This window comes from Mirounga angustirostris, unplaced genomic scaffold (genome assembly GCF_029215605.1).
Source record: "Mirounga angustirostris isolate CCGP_5_RB_7025 unplaced genomic scaffold, mMirAng1.0.hap1 SCAF_12, whole genome shotgun sequence".
NCBI lineage: Eukaryota > Metazoa > Chordata > Mammalia > Carnivora > Phocidae > Mirounga > Mirounga angustirostris.
The window spans coordinates 91,407,910-91,420,344 of NW_026991720.1; the positions used below are offsets into that span (position 1 = coordinate 91,407,910).

General features: G+C 43.8%; 1 protein-coding gene across 10 annotated transcripts in view; it reads right to left on the minus strand.

Annotated features, from left to right (window-relative positions):
• The window catches only part of VPS41 (VPS41 subunit of HOPS complex), a 176,448-nt gene that overhangs the window by 24,162 nt on the left and 139,851 nt on the right, over positions 1-12,435 (minus strand). For 9 of the 10 annotated variants that reach the window (XM_045864920.3, XM_064575436.1, XM_064575437.1 and 6 more), the window contains 6 exons: positions 12,288-12,380; positions 6,697-6,824; positions 4,918-5,062; positions 2,808-2,849; positions 2,611-2,661; positions 303-440 (listed from right to left, as the gene is read on the minus strand). In XM_045864920.3, coding sequence (XP_045720876.2) covers positions 303-440; positions 2,611-2,661; positions 2,808-2,849; positions 4,918-5,062; positions 6,697-6,824; positions 12,288-12,380 — 597 coding nt within the window. The remainder of the gene's footprint in view (positions 1-302; positions 441-2,610; positions 2,662-2,807; positions 2,850-4,917; positions 5,063-6,696; positions 6,825-12,287; positions 12,381-12,435) is intronic. The other variant, XM_064575433.1, reaches the window with a different exon arrangement.

The following is a 12,435-nucleotide window of genomic DNA, read 5'->3' on the forward strand; positions in this document are numbered from 1 at the left end:
CCTGGTAAACGGACTCAGACTCCTGACGCTGTTTTTGCTTGGTGGTTGATTGAGTCCTCCACCCCGGATTAAGCCTTTATTCTAATTCAACCTGGCAGAGAAATGCTTCAGCTGCTCAATAAAATCTCTGCCGAAAGGCCTTCCAATCCTCATCAGAAGGCCCCAGCGAAACCTCCCACTGTGAGAGCCGCCATCACTCCTTGAACAGGGATGGATGAGCGACAGGAAGACGAGAATGATCCACAGCTTACCAACAAGGACAACTTCTTCACCTGAAGTGAGCGCGCGAGTCTGTGACTTACCTTTTCAAGGGGGCAATGGGTACTATCTCGGAGAAAGGGAAGTAAGTTTGATCGATCATATTCAGCATAAAGGCTGATCTGTTTTTCATGGTAGCGCTGCCCCTTATGATGGTCTCTCTTGAAAAGCTTATGCAGATACTAAAAAGAACAAAGGAGTAAACCATGAACATAAAAATAAGAAAAGCAAGACCTGATTAATTTAATCAGTTCTAAACGGCCTCCATGGAGAGCCTGAGAGAAAAGTGGTTTTCAGGAAAATGTCTCAGGGAAGGAAAAGTGCAAAGAACACCTTCAGGAGACAAGGACAACCTGACACTCTGTCCAGAACGGCCTCGAGTGACCAGCCATACGACCCGAACAAGTCACCACCCTCTCTGTGACTGAATTTCTTTATCTGCCAAAATCTCACTGGGTCGTAGTGAGGACTCAATGTGCTGCCATTTGTAAAACACTCAGATCCAAACTGAGATGCCCGGCACACACTGAGCGCCAGGGAAATGTTAATGAGAGCTAACATCCTCACCATCGGCTGCACAGCTTCAGAAATAAAATGCTTGATTAGTGGCCTTCCTGAATCCTAAAACTTCTTGTCTTTTACATAAAAGGGGTACAGTCATGGGATAAGAGAATGTTCTTAAAAACTCAAGCAGCAAGTGCTAAATTATTTTTCATACATTCTGCATCTGCTCTCTGTGAAGTCGTGTTGATCCGTGTCTGCCATGACATGCTGCCTCTCCTGGTGACCTCAAAAATCAAGCCAAATACAGACGTTCTGAACCCATTTTCAATACCGATTCCTTTCCCTAGCTGTCTGAAAAAGTTAATGGACCTCAAAGGAAGTGCGGGATTCACTTTCTACTCAGAGGCAAGATTAAGTCTATCAATATATGATGCATACGTTAGAAATTGATGTCCAAAGTGTAGTTCATGCTACCTGGAAACACACACCCCATCACCCACGAGGGGCGGAAAGCCCGACCGCAGCACTCACAGCAAGTACATTCCCACCCGGGGCGAGGAACTGAGCAGCAGTCTGCCCCTGAAGCCGCGACTGTAGACAGGTTCACTGGAGTCAGCCAGCCCCTGTTGTGCCTGGTCACTAAAGAGTCTAGCCAGGCCACATGCACACAGGGAAATGGCTCCTCAGGTCAGCTGGTGGCGTGTCCCCAAGGCCGGGATGGGGCGGAGTGGCCAGGCCTCCATGGCACTCGGACGGGGACCCGGCCTCTGTGCCCGCACTGGGGTCAGCGTGTGAGCCGGACACGCGGCGCTGTTTCCCAGAGGGGCATGCAGGCCCGGGCGGCTCTGTCCCATCGGCCAAGGCAAATTCTCAGAGACACTGCCCGACAGGGAAGATGCGCCACCTGAGCAGGGGCCCTGAGTTTCAGCGCTGCACTGACAACCCGGGCACACAGACAGATGCCGCCATGATCCCGCTCCTGCCTTCCACAGGCCGGATGTCACTGCTTCATTGCCAAGTCCCAAGGGGGCCAGCGGAGTGGCGCCTGCTTGGCTCAGCACATCACCTTGAGACTGCCAATCCCAACAGCACAGCCACAGCATCCGCACGACCGCTGACCAAAACAAAACGGAACAAAGTACCTTGCATTCCTATCCTGGAGCCTTCAAAAGCTTGCCTAAAACTGACATCTGAAGGAAAACGCTATCCCCTGAGCCTCCTCTTGGGGTGCAAAGAGGTGGGCAAAGATACAAGAGCCCCCCTCGAATTTGAGGCCCATGGTCCTAGTGGACCCCTGAAGCCTTTTCTTGTATCATTTTTAAAGGACAGAGAAACCCCGCACTCCTGCTTTATTCCCATGGTGACAGCAATGCAGAGAATCAAAGCAGCCTTCCAAGGCAGTCTAGAACCCTAGGCCTTAACAGTACTACCACTGAGACCAAATGAGACAAGTGGGATTAGCTAGTGTGAGGGTGAGGGACAGAGAAATGAGGCTTTGTTCGTGCATCCTTCTGAGGTGTCGTAATACAGGGTGTAATTGTATCCCGTGCTGACTGCACAAGCAAGGTGCTTACTCGTAGACACATTTTGGTGGCACAAACACGAATGTGATGACTTTTTTTTTAAACTACAATTCAACGGTGAGTCAGGGTTAAAGTACCAGATTTGTAATTAGTCCCTAGCCCGGCTCAGAGCTTCTGCTGCATTTGACTAATTACGGACTATCGGTGGTCAAACCTCCACGCCGAGGAGTGACCTGAGCGAGTCACACCACTAGCCCACACCAGCACTGAAAGGCGGCTCGCCCCCCATGCGGTCAAAAGGGCAAATGAAGACGGTCATGCTCACCACGTGCTGCAACTCTGGTCTGTCTTCTAGTTCTTCCACTACCTTTTTAATCTAGAGAGAAAAGACATTTTTAACCATTGATTTAGGGGGACACGAACATAGCTGCAAGATCTGTTGGACCAACAGCTCTCCTCTTTATGGCTCGGGTGCTCCGAGACACCCATCTAGTAACACGTACAAAAACAAAAGACACTCACTGAAATTTTGTCTTCGTTGTCCAAAAGCATGTCGACAGCTTTCTGAAATAAAAAGAAAAAAAAGCGACAGTCACTGACACCTGCTGTGTCAGAAGAGAACCTGCGCACATGTTGCGCATGCTGCTAGTTACAGGTGGGGGGCTTCTTTCCACACACACGGGGCCCTTCGCTTTGCAGCAGCCCTCAAGGGAGAGATCTGTAAAAGAATGCATTTTACCAGGTGTCTCCGTCTGAGACCTCTGTGTCTTGCCTACCACTCCCCAAACACGAAACATCCCGTCTACCCGTATTCTGGCCTCCGTGTTGTCGGAGAGATCCCCACAAGTACTCCTGTGACTCTCTGCTTATGGAGCGTGTGCTGGGCCCCGGACCACAAAGTTGAGCTTGGCTTCCTGCCACCTGCACCCTCACTGAATCCCTCTACTGATACACAGATGTAAGGAGGAGAGGGTGGGAGCCAGAAAAAAAAACAAGATAGACTGAGGTTTCACGATGAGAGAAAGCTTATGGACTTTCCTCCCAGACATTTACTTTGTTCACCATGAACATTCATGCAACACAAAGGAGACTGTGTCTGTAACGAAAGGTGGTGGGAAGACAGCCCACCAGGCTGAGCGTCATCCATCATACCCGGGTTCTGCTCCTGACTCTGCTACCACCTAGCTAGCCACTCCATTTTTTTCCCTCTAAAATAGGAGGACGTTAGAAGGGATTATCCTTAAGGTACCTTCTAATTAGAAACCTAGGAGTCCTTAACTTTGGGTCATACTCTTGAACAGCAATCAGTTTCAGCTCATTCATCTTTTCTCTACAGCTACGGAAGCTAAACTCAGCTCTTGAGACACATGGCACAGAGGGCGGGCAGGCATAAGGGGAGAATGGATGTGGGGAAATGTAATTAATTTTTATAGAAGCACTCCATCCTCTTAATCATCTTTTGCAGAGAAGAAGAACCTCTGCACCTGAACTTCTTCAGAACTGCACTAATTCTTTTTAGATGAGTAGTCTCTAAGGACTTAAATCATTCACTATGAAAAACGGGCTAAAGGCATCTTCCAGAAAAAAGAAGTAGATTTAGCTCCTATTTAAATTAAGTTTAAGTTTGTGATGGCTAATCTGTAGCACATAATATATACATAGTACACATGTACACATACATACATAATATAGTGCAAAATATCCTTAAGTGCAATAAAATATGATAGAAAAATCCAAGTAATCCTTTTGGAGGCTTACAGGTTCTACTCTTTAACTAAACCTTCAATTTTCTGAATGAGAAGTACTAGGTTTTATGAACTTCCTTATTTCCATCACTGTCACTTGTTAAAAGCGCATGTAGCGTGTGCGCGCACACACACATACACACGCACGAGCCACTGTGAGCTGTGGAGGTCAGGTGCCCTCGTTAGTGAAGCAATCCACTGTCTGAATTTGTCGTACAATAAAGTAACATATTGCACATGGCTGAGACCAGTGGAAATGCCACGTGCTACATCTGTGAATGCCAACGAATACACTCACAATAAATGGATCAAAATAGAAATTTCCCTAAAATTTTAATCCTGAGACATACAATTAAGAGAGGTGAATGAGCCAAAGTGTATGGCTAGTTTCTCTGTTTCTATGAATTATGTCAATTATTTTACTAAAAAATCACTTCACACACACACACACACACACACACACACACAACCCCATTCAAAGTTCCATACCAAATATGAGTGCTTTCATAAAATAACCACATCAAGTAAAGGAATAACATCTAGTTAGGGTCAGTGTACTGAAGATGATCAGCATATAGCCAAGTATGTGATTTATTAACTTCTCCAGCATCTCAATAGATGTCTAATTATTAAAAATTTGGAACAGGGGGCACCTGGGTGGCTCAGTTGGTTAAGCGACTGCCTTCGGCTCAGGTCATGATCCTGGAGTCCCGGGATCGAGTCCCGCATCGGGCTCCCTGCTCGGCGGGGAGTCTGCTTCTCCCTCTGACCTTCCTCCCTCTCATGCTCTCTGTCTCTCATTCTCTCTCTCTCAAATAAATAAATAAAGTCTTTAAAAAAAAAAATTTGGAACAGTAAAAATAAAGGGTCAGTATTAAACACATTACCTCAGAATCAAAATCCATTAATAAAACAATTTTATCCTTGATAGAACTGAAAAGATTATGCTTGTGGATCAACTGGAAAACATCCTTGTGTCTTAATGTTAAGTATATTTCCAGAGCATTGACATAGTTTTTGTCATAGGTGTACCTGGTAATACAAAATTTTTTACATTAATGTTCATCAACGCTTCTAACTGAACACACACATACATGTACAAATCATGTTTTGCAATATGAAAAACTGAAAAATTTCTTTAAATAGAAAAGTCAACTTTATTTGGAAGACTATACCTTGGGACTTAACTATATGTGACCAGTACGTACTTCTTTCTCAGAGCCTTGCTTCCCATCTCCCCAAAACTTCAGAAAATTGACAATGTTCAAGTAATAAACATTTTCTTTTATAGAAATTCTCAAAACTTCTTCATAGAAATCCATATGCCAGACAAAGAAACTATGATCCAGAAAAAAGGAAATTCTTATTCCAGTAATAAAAAAATTCAGTTAAAGTTTTTTGTCAGCAGTATTCAGCGGGCAAATGGATTGTATCCCCAAAGCTTATTTGTGAGGGGAGTTTATAAAACTGACACATGTTTTTCTACTGAAGCACTGTTTTTCACATTAATTCCCAAGCCAGCTCCTGAAAACCAAGAGAACCTAAATTGTACGGTGAGCCCATTATTAGTACAAAGAATTACCAGTACAATTAGTACTACAGAGCCCAAGGAATATCTAGACAATGTTTCCAGAAGAAAATGGTCAGTGTTTTAACTCCGAGAGTGACAAACATCCCTGAACTCTAGGCCACTTTGGGGCACCTTTCTTAGTCTTGGCAAAAGATGTATGAAGATGGGGGAGGGGCGGTGTGAGGTGGTGGGAATGCCAAGGAGGGGCTGAAGCAGGAACCACCTTCCTGAGCTACCCTGCAGTATGCTTCTCTTTTCGCTAGATCAAAGCTCATCTAGGGCATGAGTGTATCCTATCTTTCCCTGAATCCCAGGCACACAGGAGAATGCCTGGGTCACCAAAAGTACCCAGTAAATATGAAAAACATTAACCAAGCTTCCATTTTCTGAGCTCTGACTTAGTGCCAGGCACAGTGCTTAATTAGTTCTTAATTATGACCTCTCCTTTAAGCCTTGAAATCATCCCATAAGCAATGTATACACCTTTTAGAGAAGGACTCAGGTTTGAGACATTAACTGACATGGAGATCCAAGAATGACAGAATCCAGAGCCTCCCTGGGAAACCGATTTTCTTGCATAGTCTGAGACCTGGTGCTCTTCCCTCCCTGAACCACTGCCCCTATGTAGTGCTGCTGACTAGGGTTCCTCTCCTCTGGGAAATAGTCTGCATTACAACTCTACAGTCTCGCACATTTTCCTCACCTGCTACAGGTTCACTGGAGGTTTACGAGAGGACATTACTAAGGGTGAATATAGGAACACGGTATAGAAGGCTCCCTCCTCTGCGTCCTCCCCATTCAGAGTCTGCTAGATCTAAAAGATGAAAAACTTTGGGGCGCCTGGGTGGCTCAGTCATTAAACGTCTGCCTTCGGCTCAGGTCATGATCCCAGGGTCCTGGGATTGAGCCCCGCATTGGGCTCCCTGCTCAGTGGGAAGCTTGCTTCTCCCTCTCCCACTCCCCCTGCTTGTTTTCCCTCTCTCGCTGTGTCTCTCTGTCAAATAAATTAATACAATATTTAAAAAAATAAATAAACAGAAGATAAAAACTTTTCACGTAGGTCGAATTAGAAAAAGCAGCACTAAATTCTACTCACAGTTCTGCCAGGGTTTTGAGTAAGGTCCTATTCTGACTATCTTTCTTCAGGTGATCCCGAACTGCTTGAACGATTACTGAATTGTTGTACAGATCTCCAGGCCATTCTCGGATCAGAGAGGCAAAACCCTAAACAGAACAAGAGAAGAACACTCCTGAAATAGAATAATAATCCAAATAGTTTAAACAATGCCTAGAAGTATTCATGTAAATAGACAAAATAATTTTATGATTAAAACTCTGGCATGAACAGATCACCAATTTTCAGACTCTGGTTTGGGGGTGGCGAAGGAGGCAGAGAATCACTGCGCACGAGTCCCCATTTACCGTTCCTGGAAGTGGGTGGCGTCGGCCGCGTCTGCCCTTACGTATTTGATGAAATGCACCAGTAAGAAAGGCCCCCTGGTTCTTCCATAAAGCCATGCTGCACACACACACTCTGGCTTTGACTTGCTCTGACCTCAGTCCGGACTAGCTATAACATTCGGACAACACCTTGAATATCCTGAAGATACTGTCCAAGTCGGTCACTCCCCCCACCGACCTTCTGTGCCCTTTGGGTCTGGCCCCCCGTGTGCACAGTGCCTTGTTTCCACAGTGGAGTCGCTGGTACCCCACCTTCAACAAGTTACCATCTTTGTCCTCTTTCCTTTTTTTTTTTTTTTTTTTTTGGTCCTCTTTGCATTCTTGCCTCTGAACCTAGTTTTGTTTGGGGGATTTGAGACTTTGGCTGAAGTCTCATCCCCTAGCTGGATCTCAAATTTTGCGGTTCTGATAGAAAACACTAGATCCTCCGATTGGATCCTCTTTCTCTCCTACGGTTGATTTTTGGTCAGGATCCTGGGCAGCCTCTGTCCTCCTGATTCCCGACTTTAGAGCTCATGTTTTGTAACTCAGAGTATGGTAGAGCAGTTTACTTACTGATTCTTGGCAGCTTTTAGAGAAAAACCTTAGATGTATTCAAGACAGCAAACAGAAGTAAAAATCTTCATGTGATAAAAAAAAATTGTATTATTAAGTATCTCAACTAATGCTTTAATAAACTACTATGAATTCAGTTAAGTGACACTTAAGAAATGAAAATAGTGCGGTGGAATGTGCTTCTGTAAAGTACCAAGATTTGGTAAAAAGAAAACCACAAAGAATCAGGAATATAGTCTCTATTAAAGTCCTACCCAAGCAGCCCTGGGAAGGAAGGCAAGAGACTAGAACAATGGGCAACACGTTTTCCATTCAAACTGTAACCTTCCCATGTAAGAGCATGATTGCAGTTTGATTTGAGAGATGTGGGGAGGGGCATCACTAAATAAAGATGATATATTTTTTTTAAAGATTTTATTTATTTGTCAGAGACAGAGAGAGAGAGCATGAGCAGAGGGAGGGACACAGGAAAAAGAAGACTCCCCACTGAGCAAAGAGCCCGATGTGAGCCTTGATCCCAGGACCCTGGGACCATGACCTGAGTTGAAGGCAGACGCTTAACCGACTGAGCCACCCAGGCGTCCCAAAGATGACGTATTTTATAAAACCAATGAATCAGAACATTAAAATGTTCTTTGAGCCAAAACGATACTTTGGATCAGGTTTCTATTTTAAGACTCTGTAACGTGTAAGATAAAAACGTCTGAAAAAGATTCCCATCCAAACACTGGCAGCTCTCAGTGGCCCTGAGACCAGGAATCATACTGTTTGGGAAGAAGGAGGCTTGGCTCCATTTTCTCTTTTCCCAATTTATGCGACAGCCTGGCAGTACCACCGACTCCTAATACAAAGTAAGACAAAACGACCAGTCATACCATGTGACAAGAACATGATGCCTCCAACGTAAACCGACATAAACACTTACCACATCTCACGTCAGGCTTTTCTCTGCTAACCTGGCACCGTACGCCCTTGAATAAATGTGCTAAGAAATACTGACGCCATCAACCTGTGGTCTTTTTTATTCATCAGAGGACACGGTTTATCAGGGAGCTGTTACGACCGAGTGGGTGACGTCAGAGGACACCTCAGTGCCCATCACAGTAAGTACAAGGTTAAAAGGTATTCACTGAATGAAATGCCATGGCAATTGTCCCGCTTTTAGTATGTTTATGTATCTGTCATTAATAATAGGAAACAAAGTTGAACTCTCTGTGGCACTCGGGGGGCGTCATCAGTTGGCGCATGGTACTTAAAAAGTAACGCTGCTAAGTTGTAAATAAAAAGACGAAGCTATCTGCATTTCAGTAGAAACCCCACACCAGCAACTCAGGAGGCATCATTACCTCCAAGTAAATACTGCCACTTCATATCTTTTTGGGAAGAAAAGAAAACTGAGAAGCCAATATTCTAGAGAAGTACAGCTGTTTTTCTAAAATCCGGCCTTTAGTGCTATTTAGTAGCACACATAATATGTGATCAAAAGTGTTAGGCAGAACACTTCCCTGGTCAATTATGTGACAATTTAATGCGAAGTTAAACACGAAACCAAGAATGATGGAAGCTAAACGATTTATAAGAGCTTAGAACAACAAATTATTTATACCTTTTTTTTATTATATTAGTCACCACACATTACATCATTAGTTTTTGATGTAGTGTTCCATGATTCATTGTTTGTGCATAACACCCAGTGCTCCATGCAGAACGTGCCCTCTTTAATACCCATCACCAGGCTAACCCATTCTCCCAGCCCCCTTCTTAACAAGTACTGACCAAGCAGACACCCTGAAACATTCAGGAAAAAAACATCTACAGGGGCGCCTGGGTGGCTCAGTTGGTTAAGCGACTGCCTTCGGCTCAGGTCATGATCCTGGAGTCCCGGGATCGAGTCCCGCATCGGGCTCCCTGCTCGGCAGGGAGTCTGCTTCTCCCTCTGACCCTCCACCTCTCATGCTCTCTCTCTCTCTCATTCTCGCTCTCAAATAAATAAATAAAATCTTAAAAAAAAAAAACCCAAAAAACATCTACAAGCTCTAAGCTTAAGTCATGCATCTTCCTTTCTGTCTCAGTCAACAGTCTTCCAGACATGAATCGATAGGATAACTTTAATGACACAGAATCTAAAATAGTTTCTTGAAAAAGAGTTGAATCATGTGAAAGAATCATAATAGAATCATAAAAATAATAGAATTGCTTTCTCATGGTGAAATCGCATTACTTTAAAAAGAGGACAAGTAGACCAAGCTTCAATATTTCGCAATAAAATTCATACTTTTCCCCACCATTTTCACACAACACTCATAATTCTCTTTCTTTTGGGAAGATGTACAGACAGAATATTTATGAGAGCCACTGTATGTACTCAGAACATAATGGAAAGAAATAGGAGAAGTCCATTAAAGTCTTTATTCACTGAAGAAACTTCTTCTGATAACTATGGCCAATAATGGCCTCTCATCAGATCTTTTACAGAACATATCACTCTGCCCATGTCACTTAAGTTCTAGTTGCTTAAAGCTTATCAATATCATCTCTCCTCTCAGCCTGTAAATCTACTGAAGACAGGACTGTGTTAAGTTTCTCTTGGATCCAACTGAGTACTCAGCCCAGTTCTAGGCCATGGTAGGTTCTAAGTAAAGCTATGTTGAGTTGAACTGAATAGGAAATGCATAGGCAGCATGCCCCTAGCCTCCATAAGCTGGTACCCAACACAAACGACAGAAACTATTACCATAAGCTCTTATAGAAGATGTACATTTACTCTAGAAAGAAATAGATCCACGCTGTTACAGCAGATTGGATTATAATACACATTAATATGAGAAAATGTTGCTTCCATTAGTATGCACAATTATTTAATGAAGTTAATTTGTTCAAGAAGCACTTAATCCCTTCCTATGCTAAGAACACAGGCTTATAAAAGTAAAGGAACTGTATGGATCACACATGCTTCAGGCTGCTTTGATCTTCTGTACCCAGGAACACCTGGTTGACGATAACTGACCAAACACCTGAGTTATCCAGTACGGGATCACTATCGTAAAGGTCCCTAGAGATCTTTAGATCTAAAATTCACCTCCAAGTTAAAATGTAGTAGTGTTTGCCATATTACCCCTTCTTAAGTTGAATCCATTATTGGTTAAAAAAAAAAAAAAAAAAAAAAAGGCCCTGACAAGGCATTAATGCTCAGTAGGCGCTCAGAAGCTAGACATTCCTTTCCTCATTCCCTCTCCTCCTCGACGTATTAATCTTTTTGCAAACCACCTCAAATTCTTGTGCAAATAGTCTTCCTTATCTTTACAACCTAACACCAAACTAAAAGAAGGCGATGACAGCCTAGAGCATACCACGAGGCGCTGAAATGAACACTTATCACCGGCTTAGGCTCCTGAACTTCATAAGCAGCTGAAGACGGTGCCATGCTGACGAGTGACAATGAAGGGCGCGGTGGAAGCTGACGCACAGCCGCCCAGGGTCCGACGTCACAGCTGTGGCAAAGAGCTTACCAGCCATGTCTAGAGTCTGCCCACCAGAAATCTTTCCTCTGGTCACCGGGAAGAAGGTGGAGTCTTAGCTTTACTAGAGCACTCAGCACATTATATAATAATTCGTTTCTATCATGATTTCTCAACCTCAGTACTATTGACATTCGAGGACAAGTAATTCTTTGTCATGGGGGGGCTCTCTAGCGCGTCGTAGGATGCTCAGTCAGCTGCATCCCTGCTGGCCTCCATCCACTAAATTGGTGTCAGTAGCACCAATTACCTAGTCATGACAACCAAAAAAGGCCTCCAGACATAGCCCAATGTCCCCGGAGGGCATACTCAGCCCCTGTTGAGAAGCCCGGGTTACATGCTCGCGTGTGACTTGGACCATGAGCTACCACTGAATGCACATCGCTTCATTCACACCTGCGTGCCTGGGGCCCACCACGTGCCCGCAATATAATAGATAGCACACGGGTATTTTCTGCATAATGCGTGTTAAATCAACCAACTTTAAAAATTTTAATCCATTTTAGGTGCATACAAACACCAAATTTAAATTCAAATCCAGGCATGCCTATTTTTTAAATGTATGCCTGCGAACAAATTATTTCATTTCTTTAATCTTTGGTTTCCTCATCTGTAAAATTGGATATTGCCGTTTATAGTGTTGTCGGGAGTACAAAATCGCAACATGCATGTGAGAGTGGGGAGCATATGGTGGGTGAGTGATGTAACTACTGCTTCTCTCCCTCACCAATAAACAAACAGATCCTGTCCAATCCCCTTCCCCATTCCTGCCGCCCTACTTTCTCTTTAATCCTCTTCCGGCAAACTTAGATCTGAGTCTGAGGCTTTAAGCATCAACAGCAGCTGCTAGTCTGTGTATGAAATCACCACACAGCACTTGTCCTTTTTCTTCAGCTTTCTCAAGGAGCCAAACAAAGTAGCTTTAGGAAACCAAAAAGGAATTAAGGAATCCTGCAAAACATGCACGGATGAGAGGTTTTCACTGTCCACACAGACGTGAGCTGTCATGAGAGCGTCACCTCAGTTTCATCCAACACCCGCAAACCGAAAATCTGCTCCCTCTCAACCGCCTGCTCCACTGTATTATTTTTCTCGATTTCTTACCATTTTCCCACTGAGAGCAAGTAAATATGACTACATCGGAATGACGTACCTCATAATCACTTTCCAAAAATTCATGTAAGATCATTTCATAGATGAGTGGTTTCAGAACCGGATCTCCTCTTGGCAAGTAAGGACTAATAGCCTAAGGAAGAAAAAGGAAACGAAATCGTTTCAGAAGGGGCAAAACTATACTCCAA